Consider the following 19,339-nt stretch of genomic DNA (forward strand, 5'->3'; position numbering starts at 1 on the left):
ACTTTACGTTATCTAAAAGTGATTAAGCCTCTTGATTAATGGACAATATTCGGTTAGACCATAGCAAGTTCATTTGACTATGACTTTGAATGTTTATATATCCTATCACCTGGTCGGGAATTTTCATAGGCATTTTACCATGCGTCTTTGTTTCCATATCAATTTGCATCCTGTTCACTTCTGAGGTGAGCTTAACTCGATACTTACGTCCAACAATACTCAGAAGGTGTTCGCGACAGAAACTCTGCATCACATTAACATGAAATGATTCACGTCGCTACAATCCTCCATCTACAGTCACACCGATGTATGTTTTCGACACTACAAATAGTTTGAACCTTCACAAATCCATCCTGACTGGATCGATATCATGGAAATTCAGTGTCGCGCCGCAGTTCTCCCACACACACACACACACACAACATGCATATGAAACAGTGGTACAACTACAAGCCCCACTGCACATAGGCCTACTGTAAAGAGTGTGTAACATGATGCTAGAAACTATAATCTCTCTTTCAGGACCCATCCAGCCCTCAGTAAGGGCAATCAAAACACTGTCAGCTAGTCAAACACTCACACTGTGACTTACACACACCATCATTGTCATAAAGAACTAATAGCCCCTGACACTGGCGGCTTGAGCTGAATGATAAATGAACAAAATATGAATCTGAGACGCCAGGCACTGAGATTGTGAACATAGGCAAATCTGTGTGTAGGTGAGTGCCTTGCCATGTGCCCGAGGGAGTGAAGAGAGTGTGTGTGTGTGTGCGTGTGTAGATGTTTTTGGTTTGTGTGTGTGTTTCTTTGTAGAAGGCGGGTTGATGGTGTTAACATTACAGCTGCCATGTGTTTATTTCCCAGAGTTCTGGTCTGTGGCGTCTCAGTCATCTCCACAGGCTTAAACAGTCACTTTGCTTCCATTTACAGCCTTTGTGTGAATGTGCATATACATTATGACTGTGTGTGTGTGTGTGTGTGTGTTTGTACGTCCTAGGCAAGAATATTAATGCATTTCCTATTAACATGTGTCCAATACGTCTACTGTGAATTGTACAGTCGTGCAACATCCATGGCAAGAATAAATCTCTACATATGTCAGTGAGCTCCTGCTTTGTGTGTTTGTGGAAGTGTATGTGTGTTTACAGTTGTATGCGTCCCACTGTCTCTTCTGTGTGATTAGCTTCCCATTAACTAAGTCACATATCACCAACCACTGGCTCCAGGCCTCCTCTGTATTATCTCACTGGACAAACATGCTGCCACTAGACTGGGTCATACACACACACACACACACACACACACACACACACACACACACACACACAAACTGAACATCCACTCCCATCAGGACACCCATTAGGTACCTATCACAGCGTATGATGATTGTCTCTACTGCAAAGCCATTTGGTTAAAGTGGGCATCATAGCATCAACAAATGACCTTAAATTACAGCCTGCAAACGTCTTCATTTCTCAGTAGGAGAGTCATTCGTCCATTTTCTCACTCTTTCTCCACCTTCATTTCCCGTGATGAATTCATATTCTGCACAATTGAAATCAAATGTACCAATCACAATTTATTTTAGACTATCACTTAATAAGCCACTATAAACAGCCTAAAAGACCTGCCTAAAATTCACATAAGAGCAAAAAATAGTAAGAATTTGGATGAAATATGGACAGAAGATCTCTCTGCTATCCTAATCTCTCTTTGTCCTCCACTTCACATCTGCTCATGTCTCCTCTGGCTGATTCCACCTATTTCATCTATTCTGAATATTTTTGACTCCGTGTGACTCTCAACACAAAGCCACAAACAATGAGCAATATGACTCTCTTGCTGCCTACTCACCCCTTCACCATCCAAAAAGAATTGTTCCAGGGACTGTGAGCGGGTGGAGGTGTGGGTATGACTTGGGGGCGAGAGCAAGTGCATGGAAAACCCTAAGCCCTTCTAGTCCCAGCACACTGTGGCTGTGACAGCAAGCTCTGCTCTGCTCTGTTCTGTTCTGTTCTGCCTCGCTTCACCTGTTCTCTGTCCATCACTGTGCTCTTTGTACTGTGCTGTGCCGAGAGCTCTTAGCTCACACAATCAGTATCGGGACACATGCTTCGCAACATCTCGGTGGCATGTCCCACAACAACCACTGTCTAGCAGCTATCAACTACGACAACAAACCTACTGCAAGCGTCAGCTCCGTACCGACAGTGTAGCTACACGATAAGTGAACATAACATGTAGGTACACACTCATACACACAAGCACAAAGTCTTCTTGCTCCAGCTGTGTCTTAAGAAGTTAGGGCCAGACCGGTAATTTGGCTGGGATAGAAGTTACTGGATCTGTATCCATTACAGGATGTAATACCCCTCAGATCTAAACTCTCCTCACGTCCCCTCACCCCTCACCCTTTAGAGGTCATTAGATGACGACTTCTTCACCTGTGTTCTTCAAACATAAAGGCACTCGTACATGTGTATATACTGTAGATGTACTCTGTCACTGAACTTTAGGTTAAACGTGAGGTGTGACTTTACTTCCGAACGCCAACAATTCCTTTTCAGCAAACGGCAACAACACCTTACCTCTGTGCTTCAGTTCTACAGTCAGCAGATCAGTAGTTCTAATGAGGGATCAGTTTCCAGTAAAGGGAACTCAACACATCCTGTGAGGAAGGTTTGAGGCTGAGGAACAGAAAATGCTACTAGCAGTTTGAAATAGTGAGTCAGCTCTCACGCCTTCAGAACACAGAGATGTCTCAATCAGCTGTCCACAGAACGTCAATGACTTCTTAAGAGCTAAGCACCAGCATAGACTAAACTGAATGCTTCGGAAATTGGTGATAATAAATTAAAGTTAGACCAAATTGTCTTTTCCACAATTGGTCTCTGTTCAACCATAAAAAAAAAAACCATGGGGAATCCTTTTATGGAGTAAAGATGTGAAGAAAACATCAACTAATTGGAGCCTGAAATCAGCGAGCAGGTGTTTAGTGATACGAGCACAAACAAACAGAGAGAAAGGGATACAGTAGATTTTGCCAACAACTTTATGTAAATTAAAGACAGATCACCGTGAAATCCTATTTGAAGAATGGTACAGTACATCCTCAGTAGTTGTAGAACACAGTGTCACACAACAACATGTGCGAAGAAAGTGTTTTGGCTATAAACTGGGTAGTTGTTTTATTCTGCTAAAAACAAAACCTAAAATTCTGCAGAGTGCAACAGAGTCTCATTAGGAGGCAGTGACAAAAGCAAAGCAACTGGCAGAGCTTTGGCTGTGAAAACTGATACAGCCGTGCTTATTTCCACCAAGGACAATGAAATGTAAGCTATCACACTCACTCCTCACTTCCCAGAACTCACATTGAAGGCTGCAGCCTGGCGTAGGTGGAAGGTCACAGAGGATCTGTGTGTGATTTATAAAGTGTGTGCATTCCCTACGCTCCTGTTTCTCCTTCAGGAATAATGAACACATCGTCCTTTATTCATTTGCTGCTGAGACAATGGCCTAGACAAGCTGCAGGGCAAACTGTGACCTTCACGCAGACAACACTGTAGCTGTCTACTGCCTAAGACCTGTAATGACTCCAGTTCACCTGTGGCTATAGGGCCAGGAAACACTAGCTAACCAAGTCTAGACCTCCTGTCAGTCTACCAGGCATCCATGTGTGTTTCAGAAAGGCAACGTGGAAACAGTGACAACATAGCGAGGAAAGGGCAGACAGAGAAAGAACTAAGAGTACAGATAGTGTAGTCTAATAAATAAAATCTCTCTGCATACTACATCTCTCACCTGGAGATTTGCAGAAAACAAATATTTGTCTATTGAGTCACAGCTAAACCTATTGCAAGAAGAATCAATCATCTGTGTGCCAACCAATGAGTGAGTCTATTGCTGCTCCAATCAATCATCCATATGTCAACCAATGAATGAGGCTATTGCTAACAGGCCTTGAGCAAAATGCTATGTGAATACACTTTCAACAGTTTGGAACTGGTTGCACTGAACACACCTAATTTTACATCGACAGCCAAAAAGAATCAAGACTAGACAGAGTGATTTACGTGGTAGGAGCACAACACAAAACATCTGGGTAGAGGCTCAACCTTATGTTGGGATTACAAATACACTTTATCAGGTACACCTGCACAATACAATCCAATACAGCAGCTCTGCCACGAATTCTACTTTTAAAAGGTTAAAATTTCACAGTTTTCGGGCAGAAATGTATTAATGTTTATTATTGATATCATAGTGGGTGGTGGAGTCATACTGGAGAGTATTATATTATATTAGTATTATATTAAGAGGTGTTTCTAATGTTTCTGCCATTCTATCTACAAAACATCTGCTATTCCCTGCCTGGCTTCTTGGACAGAGCCGTCAGTGTTACTATGACTAGAAATTATTCAAGAGATTTTCATATTTCTGCAAATGCTTAAACTTTCATGACATTTAAAACAACCGCTATTCCTTCCCCAGGCTTGTTTTTCTATAGTAAAACAGCGTCTGAGAGCAAAAAGAATAAATCAAAATGGACGGGGGTGGGCTGGAGTTGGGGGTGAGGGGGGTTACTCAGCATGCGCTCCAAAGGAAAGAAAACCGGGTAGGTGGTTGGGTGACAATGACAGGAAAGATGGACGAGAAAGAGAGGATGACATGCAGCCAGAGGTCGCAGGCAACCTCAGCACACAGAGTATGAGCTATGAGCCTCTGCTGGCTTAACTTCAGGGCCCCCAGCTGAGACAATCTTCAGTGACTTCAAATAGAGCAACAATAAAGAGAGAGAATGGAGACAAATATGTAAAGACAGTGTCACTCAGTAAGAAGTAGTACCAGTATGTATTGTTAACAACAGATACATTTTCATTTGTCTTTTTTGAGTCAGTAATTGTGAAATATTCTACACACAACTGTTCTGCCATGGTTAAATCTATATTCAGGAGAAACAACAGAAACAGACAATTAAATCCCTGATGACACACATCACGGCACTAAACATAACCACTATTAAATCGGACATGTTCCCTCTGTAACACCTTGCCAATCACACTCCAGATACCAAACATGGTCACAGACAAAGTGGCTGATGCAGCTAATGGGAACGGTGTGAGTGCATGACAATATACCCCTCTCTCAGTCGGACTAAAACAACAAATACATTCCGATTGAACTTGAAGTGAATTTCAGAGGAACTATAGTACTTCAAAATAAGCGTGGCTCCAAAATTGGTCAAGTGATAAAATAATTAAATACTAACATTAATTAACTGATCTACGTCTTCATATGTCTTGACCGTTTGAAAAACGTACATTTAGTTAGTTTTGTTTTAAACTGAGCTGCACCCACTTAAACCCCAGAAACCAGTTAACTAAAATATGAAGAGGACGGCAAAACTGTCAACAAAAAACAGTTTCTGATTCGAAAAAGCATCTCAGCCAGGAGATGTTGACAAAAAGCAAAATACTATGTAGACATGTAAAATTAAAAATGCATGATATCCTGATGTAGAACAACATCACACAGTTCATTTCCTAAGATCATGTCTCTATCAGCTGCTACATTTCGGAGCTGATCTCTAAAACGGGAAGTCTTGAAGTTGCTTGGACTACTCGCACCGCACAGCAGAGCACAGATGAAAGCTTTTCAAAAGTAACACTCACATGTAACTACAATATGTACAGGATTCACACTGTTAGGACAGCGAGTGGTGAGGACAACATAAACCTTACAGACCTCCCAAATGAGTTTGCAAAGCGTAAAAAAAAAGGAAATCCAAGAAACATTTGATGGATTGCAGCAGGACAGCTTCTCAGCAAAGCAGCAGCAAGTAGAGAAAGTTTACAGCAACTCACCGTGTGCTTGTGCATGAAGACAAAACAGTCCAAGCAATAGTAGAGGACTCTGGCTCCAGAAGCAGAGAGAGAGACTGCGCAGCCTTTCTCCCTGCACTGGCATGGTAGAGTCTGCCGCTCTGCCGCTCTCTTCTCCTCTCTTCAGTACACTCCACGCCACAGGATCCGCTACTTGCACACTGCCTCTCCCTCCGAGTGTGCGTTTGTATGTGCCAGAGTGAGAGAGAGAGAGAGCCCGCGGTAGGGGGAGTGTTGGGCATGCAAGCTTCTGTATCCGTGTGTATGGGCGTGTGTGTGTGTGTGTGTGAGTGTGTCTCCACCACAATGTGAGAAAGTCCACACCACACTAACGCAGCGGCAGCAGCAGTCGCAGTCGCAGTTGATTGTCCTCCAACTCAGTCTGACAGTAGCAGCCCAGCTGAGACAGAGTGAGAGAGAGAGAGAGAGAGAGAGAGGAAAAAAGGGGGAGTTTACTTCACTTGCCTAGTAGGGAGGGCTGACCCACTCACATTCTCCGAGAGGGAGGACATGAGTGGAAAGAAAACGGGGGCAGGGAGCAGACAGGAGTAAGATGGGGTTTAGAAAAAAAAAAAGTAGGAGGAGGGTGAGGAGGATATTGAAAACAAGCAGCAGGATCTGTGGGATTGTGCAGCTTTAACAGTTTAAAGAGACCTGTTCCCATGTTTCATTTTGATCACGAATTCTGTCAACAAGGTGGAAGTTTAATAACCTGCTGAATAAACTACTGCGTATGGAGCAGAAGTGCATAACTGCTATATTGCAGATATTTGGGTAACAATTGGAGAACTGCTGTAGGACACAGTGTACACACCAAAAAAAACTGTCTGGCTCCTGAGTATAAATTGTAAATGTAACTGTGGAGAAGTTTATGTGTGTTTAGTATGGCAAGCTCTTATCCAGCGTATGAAAGAGTAACTATCACCGGCAGCCCAATAGTAAAGTAATTAAAAGCTACTTCAAGTATGCCAAACTGTTACTTTTTGATACACTAAAGGTTTTGACTAAGGTTTTGAGCCCAAGGTGACAACCTTCAGTCTGAGCCAGAAAACAGGCACAGGCCTTATCTAAAAATAACCCCATAGTTTCATTTTGGATTTTTTTAAGACATAAAAATCCACCAGTTCGAGCACTTCACATACTGTATGTTTGAAAATCAAAACCTCTCCACAGGGCAGTGTGCCATTAACAAATCAGGTACTGTAGCTGGCAGAGACACTTAGAACGAGCTGTTGGAGATTACATCACCCAGCCTGGAGCTAATAAATAAATGGGCTGAGACACCCTAATAGACCATTTCCCTTTTAGAGCTATCCTCTTGGCTGTAAGGCGATTGCTGTATACCGAGCAGGCAAACCTCCGAGCACGCCGAGAACACTTTGCCTTTAGTACAAAGCATTAGAGGCCTGAAACAGCACAAAAGAGGCAGCTCTGTCTTCTGACACAAAATGCTGGTTTTTAGGTCAAATGAATGTGGGAAACATTTTTTAGGCTTTTATGTTAATCAGTCTCATTTGTAGCCACCACTGTTCTTTGCACCTCTTTTTTCCCCCCTCACACTCGCTCACATTGTTCATTAGTGACGAACAATAGGCCTCCTGGCTCCGTCGCTCCTTGATGAGAGGAAAAATATCACTTGATAAATAAACAGTGCTGGCCTGGTCAGCTCCCCTCATCCTCCTCCTCCTCCTCCTCTCTGAAGCCCCTTTTCCACATGAAACATAAGGTACAGTAAGACATGGTCCTGTCCAGTTTGTGTCAGCTCAGCTAGAGGTTTTTTTAATTTTCTTTTCTTTTATCTGTGATAATGTAGGCACCAAAGGATTATGCCATGACTGGTTGGCATCAAAATAAAAATGCATTAGTGTCTAATGATTCGTACCTTTTGATACAACTTGGGTGATGCTTGATATTAGCAGTTTATCCAAACGTTTCCAAATGTGTCATTTACACATTGTCTGATCATCACAGCTAATTGACTCTCTAATTGCATCTCTGCCCTAGCTGTAAAAACAGAAACACCTACTGTGCTTCTATCATGTTATTCCCTTCATTTTGACTTTTTTTCTATGCAACCCTAGATCACACCCTTTAATACCCCCCCCCCCGCCCCGCTCCTCCTTTTCCCCAATCCCCTCCTCCAGTGAACCAGGATGTCATTTCAAGCATGTCTAACCACGGGAAGCCTTTTAAAAGCTGTGACAGCATTGCCCCCAGTCCCGACTAGCTGTGGAGCAGTGTGTGTGTGTGTAGAAGTGTAACAAGTGCCTGTTGTGATTTGCTGGAAGACAGGATGTCATATGCAGATTGAGGAATGGCCCTTTTAAAAGCAGTTACTTAAAGGTACTGTAGGCTGGTGCCCCTGGCGCACTACACGGCCACACATTTATTATTCTGCCATAGCATCACCCTCATGCTGGGCCCATGATGAAAGGCTGACACTGTCACAAGCCAAGGAATAGGGGTAAAACTGAAAGAGGAAGAGGTGTAAACAAAATGTTGATGAGAAAAAAAAGAGAGGAGAGGATCAGAGGATGACAACTGTCCGAGGTGGTAAGAAATGGATGGTGATGTGAAGGAGTTCAGAGAGGAGGGGAAATAACATGTATAGTAGGGATCAAAGAGAGATAAAAGGGGGATGGAGACATCAAAATGCAACTCAAGTTCTAGTTTAGGTCAAAAAGAAAGTTGTTCTTATTTAGATATTTGATATTTGTGTCCGTTTTTCCAAGTGCAATCGGGATTCACACTGTCTTTACAAATCAGATGATGTGTCCTGCTCAGTGGTCGGGGGACAGACACAGGCTGTCATAACTTCCCATGTCACCAGCTTTCAGTGTCAAGACCAGTTGAGTTTGCTTTGAGCACAACGCTAAATGTTAGAGCAGAAAGAAGAAATATGAAAAGTGGGATGCACATGCATCTAAGCATTTGTTTTCTGCTGCCAAAATAAACTGTTCTCTCTCCAATAATTAGCTATTAAAGATTGAACTTATTGGGACCCTTTTGTATGTGTGTGTGTGTTTATTGGCAGGCGTGGGGTGGGGGGGGACTACAAAGCAACTCCTCGTTACATGGACTCAACATTCCAAATATATATATAAATGGACTTGGCATACCTGTGGCTTCACATCCAGACAAATCTGTTATTCAAATATGTCTCCGCTTTGGGACTTCTGCTATGCACCAAAGAATGTAAAGACCACCTTTTCCTGGTTCCCTTTTAGGAGCATTTATACCTTTATTTGATGTGTGAACCGACTAACAGACAGGGGATTAAGTCCATTTTAAGGAAACACCTCTGTGCCTCTGTGCACATCTGCTAATCCCCATCCATTCACTTCAGTGTATCTTTAAACTAACAAGCTGTTTAACATAATCTGCTTTAAGCCTGTCCATTCACTCCTATTCACTGGTGCATTTACATAGCAATCCTTTCTGCCTGAATGGTCCGTGGAGGGAGGGAAACGAAGAAAGAATGGGAGAACACGTGTGTAGGAACGGGGCTATAGATGTTCAAGGGTTACAGGAAAAGTTGCTCTAGCTATAGCTGTCCATTTGAACTTCTCTGCCTCCCCAAAGGTACATACATTGTGGAGTAATGTGTAAAGGATTGATTTTAATTGTTTTGGTTTGGATTTAATTTTGGTTTACAAATAAACAACAGATGAATGAAATATCACTTTTGCACCGCAAACAATATAAATCACTGAAATGTGTCCGTGGGAGGCTTGACGCAATAGATTTATGGATGGATGCAAGTGGGGAGTTCATGAAAAACTGGTCCGTGAGGAATGTGTAAAGGATGAAGAGTAGATTAAAAAAAACTGTGATGGTAAAGGATAGAGTAAAAGCGGCACTTATGAATCTTTTTACTGAGTCGACTGAAACGTCTTTCACACACTCACACACACACACACACACCACGACTCATCCAACAACTCAGGGGACTGATGAGAGAAATGAGAAAAACAAGGGATAGCACATAGCGTGAGGAGAAGCGGTGACAGAGTAGAAGCCTGTCAGGTCCACCTCTGACCTCAACACTGATTTGTTCTTGATTGACCTTTCACCTTTGGAGAAAATCCCTCCGCACCACTGCTGGAAAATTCTGTCACAAACACGCCAAAGGACGGATGAGTTAAAAGTGAAAACAGGAGTTGAAAGATAACACAGTCGGGAGTGAAGAAACACAAAGTTATGAGCAGGATGGAATTAGTGAATTTAATCCCAAGTTTTCAAACAGCCTTATTTTTGCTCGACCTGTTTATTTGTTGCTGCTGGTTTGGTGTAATCTGTATGAAAACTGCAGCAGTAACGCTTTTTAAATTAAATTAAAATAACTAATTCCAAGGATGAACTGCTTAAATTGCATTTTTTAAGTATAAAAAATTAAATAAAACATGCTCCAACAAAATCTATAACAATTGTATGATTGTTATACAAGTCAAACATCCAAACTATGTAATTTCAAATTCAAAAGTGTATCCAGAACATTCTGATTTTAGTTTAACATATTTCAACAGGTATATGTAAACATACTGCATACAGTGATGGAATTTGTTGATGTGGGCGAAAGCCAAGACTTTCAACTTTAACTCAAGGGGGTTGACAAAAGTGTGGTATTAGCCATGCAAGAATTAAAGTCATTTTCAATCCCACATCTGAATTTTTGGCTCATAAATAATAGAATAAAACTATACATGACCAGATGCTGACTTTCTTTCTTTAAGAAGTGCTTCGTCTGGCGTTTGCTGCAGTTGCCTTCAGCTGCTGCTTGTTTGTGGGTCTTTCTGCCTTCAGTTTTCAATGTGAGGTGTTTCTAATAATTTGGCCAACCCATTCAGATAGAAGATTGGGCCAAGATATTAGAAACTTCAATAATAAACATATTAAAACGATTACCTTTCTAACAGTTTTAATAAAAACTGAGAAGTTAGAAGCTTGACACTGTTCATGGCAGAGCAGCAGTTCTGGATTTCATTAAATCGTACATGTGTACCCAATAAAGTATCCAGTAAGTGTATTTAAGGTCTACCTCAATCTAATAACATACACACAAAGAAGAAAAAATGCAGATCTTTCTTTACTTTCCATTTTTTCATTTGTCTTTCCTTTGTAGTTTTTTACTTCTCCGTTGTATAGAAAAACATATTTAGAGCCTAATTTACTATGATCCCAAATAGCAACTACTAAATTGCAAGCAAAATCTTGAAAATTGCACATTTCGTTGGTGGGTGTTTTGTGGTGTAATCCACAGAAGAATCCACAGTGTGTGGTATTCTGCTCATTTGAAACATGAAGTCCTTACTGTGCACCTTTAGTAGATTGGTTTGCACTGTTTTATTTGAAAGTGGTACTAGGTTTGCATGTTTTTGTAAAAAAATATTCTGTAAATCAAGCTCATGCGTATTCACATTAACATATAAATATAAATGCATAAAAATGGATTATAAAAACTGCTTTGAAACACAAGATATAATTTGAAGTCTTAACCTTCAAAAAGCCCTTGAAAGGTGTGTGAGAATATGAATACCAGCCAACATGTCCTCACTTTCCTAAAATATTCTCACTTTGATAAAGTAAATCTCAAACTGATCCTTACAATATATAAAGTGGCAAGAAACTATGTGAACTGCTTTATAATTTCATGGTTTTCTACAATAATTTTTCATAAAATGTGATCTGATCTTCATCTAAGTCTAGAGTATTAAATATAATGTGCCTAAAATAATAACACAAAAAATCTGATCTTTGTTAAGAACAATAAAATTGTGGACTTTGATATTAAAGTGAAAAGAATTAAAGAATTAAAATAATTAATCTCCCATCACTGCAAGCTGGCCAGGCCCTGATGCAGCAAAACAGCCCCAAATCATGATGTTCCTCCACCATACTTTATAGTTGGGATGATGTTTGCATGATGATATGCAGTGCCCTTTTTATGCCAGATGTAGTGATGTATGTTCTTTCCAAATAGTTCAATCTTCGTTTTAATCAGTCCACAAAACATTTTGCCCTTACTGCTGTGGAGTGTCCATGTGCTCTTTGGCAAACTTCAGGTGTTCAGCAATGTGCTTTGTAAGCAGCAGCGTCCTTCGTGGTGTCCTGCCATAGACACCCTGCTTGTTCAATGTTTTACGTACTGTAAACTCATGAACACAGATGTTAGCCAGTTCCAATGATGCCTTCAAATCTTTGGCTGTCACTCTGGGTTGTTTCTTTACTCATTGATGAGTTTTTGTTGTGTTATTGGGGTCATTTTGAGTGGCCGCCCACTTCTTGGTAGAGTAGCCACAGATCCAAAGTGTCTCCATTTGTAGATTGTTTGTCCAACTGTATGCTGGTTAAAGTCTTTGACATCAGTTTGTAACCCTTTCCAGTATTATATAAGTCAACAATTCTTCGTTAATACTCTTAACTTAAATGAAACTCCGATCACATTTTATGACAAATTAATGCAGAAAACCATGAAATTCTACAAAGGTTCACATACATTTTCTTGCCACTGTAGCTATACGAGAACACACACACACACACACACACACACACACACACACACACACACACACACCACAGTAGGTGTCAAACTAATATTTAAACTTAATGAAGTCCTAATGATAGACTGGGAGTGCTTTTTAAAGCCTGTTATTGTCATTGTGAAGCCAGTCTCTGTATTTACAACCACCATAAAATAATTGACAGGGAAAGGTGTGGTCAGGGTGAGAAGCAGCAGAGAGAAGAAGAAATCCACCTCTGTAATCATGACACCATAAATATTTCTTTTTTGTTTTATTGTATTGTATCTGAACTGAACGACTGGCAGGGTAAAATACAACTATAAATAACAAGGCTCAGATTTATTTTGTTTGTGGTGTCATAGATAAATTATGAGGTGGTGCATATCACATCAAGTCAGTGTGGCTTAATGATGTGAACTATTTTTAATGTGGAATAAATCAAATCAATGTGGCTGCCTGTGGAGGAACTGGGGCAGGGTTGTTAAATAAGGAACCGACTGACCAAAAGGCAGGAATGTTAAAAATGTCCTGTTAAGGTAACAGAAGAGTTCACAGAAGACAGAAAAGTCGTGTGGCAGCCACTTTCTCAACAGGAGTCGAAAGAGAGAGCGAGGCGTCCCACCCACACTGTGGGATCTTTGCCTGCCTACTTTTCTGATTCAGATTCATAAATCCACAACAGCCCAACAAATAACTGAGGATCACGATCTGCAGACACCCACCAACACGCCACAATGACAGGCCCCTGACTACCTCTCCATCTGTCAAACACTTTCACAAAAGCTCGGACTAGAGTTGGCTGAAACTGCGAGGGAGGGTGTTATCTGTGTGTCATGCACAGTAATATCTTGCTGAATGGATTCCTAATAAAGCTAAAGGATTAATGCATTTCAGAGCCTCATTCAGATATTTTAACAGCTGCACTGGTTCAGGGAATAAAGTCTGTTAGTTCTTCACATGGACCCCGATCTTCTCCTTTAAGCAAGCTGTGCCAAACCAGGGCATTCATATTCACTACAATTGTACAGCTGTAACTTTTACTTGTGTTCCTCTTTGTACAGCCATGTAATATGAGGCTTATTTGACCATTTACTGATTGCTTTCAGCCATCTTGTGCTAAGTTTCTGATAATGCCAGATCCACCAAATCATTCCTGCTGCTGCTTCAGATGTCCAACAAACTGGCGGGATGTGTGAATAATTTACTCTTTGACAAATCGATTTATTTATCATTTGTCACCAAGTTAGAGTATATAATAGTCTTGAAGAAAAACAGATTGAGTGAACCAGATTTGGATGTATTCTGCTCACTGTGGTTAGCAGAGCAGTTTGGAAGTTTTGCAGAGAGGAACAGTACAAACAGTAATAGCCACAGTGACCTCAAAAAAAAAAAAAAAAAAAAGCTGGAAAGACCCTTACAGTGATTTGTGACCAGCACACCCCCAACATGTCAAGCCAAACAACTTCTCTGTATGTCACTTTCTGTGACACTGATTTAAAGGCACAGTGCTCTGGACGTTCTACTTACCCATTTAAAACTAACTCAGGACTGCCCTGAGCTCGGGGAGAGGACCACCTAAAGTGGGAGCTTATGCCAATAAAAGAGTTACGTGCGTTTCCATGGCCAATGACAACTGTTCCTACAGCCAAGAATAGCGTAACCTAATAAAACCAATCTGCCTCTATTGCCCCGTCCCATTCACTGTTGCTTTCTCTTGCCCTCTCTCGCTCTCTCTCTGTGTTATCACCCCTGTCAAACACAATGCTTCTTTCAGTCGATTTACAATTCCTACACATGCTTGTTGAGTGTTGTGTTCTTTGGAGATAAGTAATAGCATTACCTGAAAAGTGTATAACTTTGGAAAAAGGAAAATAAAAAGACTCAAAATGTGAAGTTGGGATTAACCGACTGTAGAATTTCACACATCCAAAGCACCATCAAAGAACCTGAAAACGTTTGAAGACTGACTATCAGAAAGACATGTTCTTGAATTGAACGTGATAATGAAATCACGTGTGGAAAGATACTGTAGAGGAGGACAGAGCATTAGAGAAGGAACAGGGGGGAGAAGAGAAGAGAAGAGAAGAGGCCCTGTTAAGGTGGCTGTTTAGGGCCAAACAGAGCACAGTGACACCAAGAGCAGAGAGCTGACCTACAAACCACCCTAGGCCCCACACCTGCATGAACACATGGACACACACTGATACGAAAACACATATCCCAATCCAGACCTATTAACATGAACTCGCGCAGTAACACATTCACGCATCATTGCCCACAACACCAGCTCCTCTACAAAGGTCACCATTTGACCACCGTTAACACCACCTGTTAGCCAAAACATCCGTCCTTTTTAATTGTTCTTTGTCATAGACTTTACCAAACAATCAGATACATACTGCTGGGGACTGAAAAGAACATTTTACTGAAGACTTCAAAGGAGAGCTGTGCGAGGGCGGTTAGAGGTGTCGGCCTGAATGAAGGGAGAGAGGAAATATGTGATTTGATTAACACAGGCACTCTGGAGCAATAACAAGGAGAGAAAATAAGAAACGGCACGAGAGAAAATAAGACAATAAGAGCAGTCCTTGGTTATTTATGGTTGACTAATGAATCTTTATAATTTAATTCAATGTGTTTTTTAATTATTTTTATAAATAATACAGGCTATAACCAAAATTCAGTTAAAGCTGATTGAAACCAAACCAATGTGCAATTGTTTTCTGGGGTTTTATTTTATTAAGTTTGATTCATTTACCAGATTCTTTATTGAATTTAGCAGTATAAAAGAGCATGACCAATTCAAACTGAAACATGTCTAAGATAACTAGAAAACACTTCAATGTTGGCAGAATAAATGGATATGAGGGGTCACTGTTTGTGTGTGGTTTGTTTTTTCTCTTTGTTAAAATGTGAGAGTGGATTAATTTTTTTTTTTTAAGTATATTAAATAATTATCACGACTGGATATTTTTCTAGTCCAAAATGAAAAACAATCAGTACTATTTTTTGCACTAATTTTCTGATGCTGGCCTTATTCAACTTCTGGATGGTATGATGGCTTAAACCACATGACAAAGCCACCAATATCAAGTCAGGAAGTTATTCTCAGTTTACAGCATGTAGAAGTGGACATATCTGCACAGGCTGAAGTATTCCATCAGAGAGGAGATATTAACTGGACAAAACATGAGTGTCTCATGGCATTTACAGAGACATGGCTTGATGATCTGGTTCCCGACTGCGATTTGAATATTGCTGTGCCAATAGTGTTGGTTCACCGATGTCCACAGAGGATACCAAAACTGGTAAGCAGAGAGGAGGGGGTGTCTGCTTTTCCACAATCTAAAGTCCCTTGCAGTGGCTCAGAGGTCATGGACGCCTTGTCAGCGTCAGTTTTAAAAATGTTTGGTAGAACACAAAGATCACTGTCTCAGTTTAATACTGAAAAGAAGGCAGATAAATAACTCCACGAGTCCTTTTTGACTACTTTGCAGGTCTGCTGTGTGGAGTATGCTTTAAGACGATCTGCATGTAAAACAAAGACAAGAAAGTCAAGTCAGGAAGTTTGTTAATATAAAGGCTGCACACAAAGGCAAGTGATGGGTCCACTTATGAAAAGAAGAGAGAACATATCCAATTTACAAGATGTTGTATATAATTTGCAAACAGAAAAGAGCAGGAGACTGTTGGAGCTTCCAGGAGAGAGATAAGAGAGGTCTGGTAACCCAGTAATTGCTGTCATGTGTTACAGTAATGTGATTACTTTTTGAGTAATTTTAAATTCAGCAGTAATATGACAGTTATGTTCTGTTATTCTGCAATTCAGAGGTCATCTTGTTGCCTGAGTTACTGCAAGTTTTCAAGGTTGACATCAGTTTGTGTTAAATAAAGAAAAACAGGTGCAATGTGGGTTTGTGAAGTATTTAGAGTTTGTTAAATGAATCTTTGATGGAGCTCAGTAAGAAGAGTAAGCTAACATTTTACAAGCAATTGATTACATTTAGCAAAGTAACAAGTCACACCATTGTACCACAGGGACGTGATGTTTTACAGTACAAATAAGGTCATCACTGCCGATTTCTTCCACAAAGTATAGCTTAGGTTTTTGATGCTAACAAAGTCAGACAGGAAGGAGGGACAACGGAACAGACAGTGGGAGGACAGACTTGAATCGGATGGGGGAAGTGATGGGGTGTCAGAAAGGTGGCGGGGGTGCATGAGGGTCTACTAGGGGTGAGTGGCGCAGTGGGATAAGAGCGTGGGGAGTTCATGCCCCCGCCAGGCCCTTTTCGCACTGCATAAACAAAGAGATTACAGTGAGAAGGGGCTCTGCGTCTCCTCTTCACCAATTAATGAGCTCCCGGCTCCCGGGATGCTACAACGAGGTGGCAATTAGCAGGGAAAAGAAAGGGGGAGCCATGAAAGGAGGGAGAAAAACAGGGTAGGGGGTAAAGGGGCTAGGAAAAGGGGAAAAATGAAGAGACAAAATACAAAGAAATACAGAATAAATGAGACTCACTATTGAAAGTGTGAGATAAGGAAGAGAGGAGGTCTCAAACTAAACCAGGTGAGTCAGACATACAACGCCATAAGATCTCAATCTCTCTGAAACCTGAGAAAGTTGAATTACTAGTGCAGTTTATCACTGCCTTTATTAATTTAGTTTAATATCCTATTGCATTTCAAAGGTCTGTCTGTTGACAACAAGCACCCAATGACAAGAACACATAAGAAGCATATGACATTTTGTGTATGTAGTTCTGCTTGTGCACCATTACTACTGATTGTGTGTCATTAGTATGATCAGAATAGCATTAAAAAGGCACAGACTGGACACTGATACTGTATGTCATGCTAAGATCACGGTGAGATTCAGATTTGTTTCACTGAAGTTTTGGAATGTTAGTTATAGCTGATTTGTAACTCCAATGCACATGATTACAACTCTAAGAGGATGAGAAGACTGTGGAGAGATTTGGAATACATGTATAGATTATTCCCTATATGTGTAACCATACAAGGAAAAAAGGTTTGTCTGTCTCTGTGCTGCCAGTCTGCATATGTCAATCTATTATTTGTGTTTATGTTTCCATCTATCACTATCCCTCTGACTCTGTCTCTTTCCTTCTGTCATTCAGTCAATCTTTGTTTCCTGTTTCTCCATCCTAAATACACACACACACACACACACACACACACACACACACACACACACACACACACACACACACACACACACACACACACACACACACATTCTTTTGTTTGCCACCTGATAACAGGCAGTCATTCATAGTGCCTCTAGACCTCCATGACCCCTGAACCCTGAGACTTAAATACGGAACAAGAACTGAGAAGACTGGTCACGCATTTGCTATAACACACACACACACACACACACACACACACACACAAAAACCATGCTATGTTCAAAGTATAATAGATTGATAGTATCAAAGAAAGGAAAAGGCCCCTGTTTCCAGACCTGTCAAGAGTAGAGGCAGCTTATAAATAAAGACCAGGACATAAAAATACACCAGTGAGATGCAGTAGTATAACATTTAGGGACTACTTCCTGCAGACTGTTGTATTAGGCTACATTAGCTTTACCTAGTGACACACCACACAAACACACCAAGGCATGATGCATTGTAAGGCAAGAAGGAAAGACAGAATCACACACGCACACAGCACACATAGATGCTAATTAGTGTGTTCCTATTCTATACAACTCCTACCATATCCAAACACACACACACACACACACACACACACACACACACACACACACACACACACACACACACACACACACACACACACACACAGGGCAGGTGTGGGGTCAGCATTAGGGTCAGTAGCCTCGGTCCAGCTCCCAAATATAGAGCATCCACTATTCGGGGATCCTTAAGTTCACTGCATGTTCTCAAATGACCAGCATGGACCTTTTATGTACTCAGAGAAAAACAGACATAGCTTCCACACAAAACATGCATTCATTCATGCATACGTTCACACGCACACTCCTCCAGCACAAGCATTCGCTGCATACACACACGTGTGCATGTAGAACACAGTATACACGCACGTATACACACACACACACACACACACGTTACACACCCTGTTACCCTAACACATCATTAAGATCTTTATCACCCTCCTATCTGAAAACATGAACACTCATTTCCTCTCTCGTCCAGCCCACCATCCCTTCACCCGAACCAACTTTTTTCCATGTTGTCTTCTTCTGTTTCACCTTCTTTCCTGACTCCCACCATCTTCCTCTTTCTCTTGGAAGCCAGAGTCCATTCAGTGTGTAACAGAGAACCTCTTCTATAGCTGAAACATAAGACTGACAGTATGACCTCTCAGGATGACCTATGCACTCCTTGCTAACGGCTCTGACATGCAGAAACATGCCTATACACACACTGCGTGTGCATGTGGAAGCTGCAGATGACTCATTTTTTACCTCTGCTGGCTGTGCAGAGATTTCAATATTGGACCACAATGAAAAACAAACTGCTTTTTTTTTTGGGGTGTACCATTTGTTTTAAGCTATTTAATGTCAAAACAAGCATAAACTGAAATGATTAGCTTTGTTTTATTCAATTCATGCCAAGACAAAAATGAGAAGGAAATACATTTTAAACATAAATCTGTTCCATTTTAAATTATGGCCACAGCAGTAAATTAAACTCAAACGTAGCTTTTGGCTATAACGTCACTAACAGTAGTACTAGTTTATAAATTGTAGCAATATCTGAATTATTACAAAACGCTACAATGGTAAAATGCATCAAATGGGAACAAGGAACTACAGACAAACAAATGGCTGCAGTAAAGCATCTGGTCTGCACATCAATCGCACGTCTGTGGAACAAATGGTAGAAAGACAGCTTTTTAAGTTGTGCTAATGAATAACAC

General features: G+C 40.9%; 1 protein-coding gene across 2 annotated transcripts in view; it reads right to left on the reverse strand.

Annotated features, from left to right (window-relative positions):
* bmpr1ba (bone morphogenetic protein receptor, type IBa) overlaps positions 1 to 19,339 on the reverse strand; it is a 54,091-nt gene that overhangs the window by 12,486 nt on the left and 22,266 nt on the right. The window contains exon 3 of one of the 2 annotated variants that reach the window (XM_026342902.1): positions 5,868 to 6,285. The exons of the other annotated variant lie outside the window; for it this stretch is intronic. Coding sequence (XP_026198687.1) covers positions 5,868 to 5,970 — 103 coding nt within the window. The 5' untranslated portion in view covers positions 5,971 to 6,285. The remainder of the gene's footprint in view (positions 1 to 5,867; positions 6,286 to 19,339) is intronic. 2 annotated transcript variants of the gene reach the window in all.

This window comes from Anabas testudineus, chromosome 9 (assembly GCF_900324465.2).
Source record: "Anabas testudineus chromosome 9, fAnaTes1.2, whole genome shotgun sequence".
NCBI lineage: Eukaryota > Metazoa > Chordata > Actinopteri > Anabantiformes > Anabantidae > Anabas > Anabas testudineus.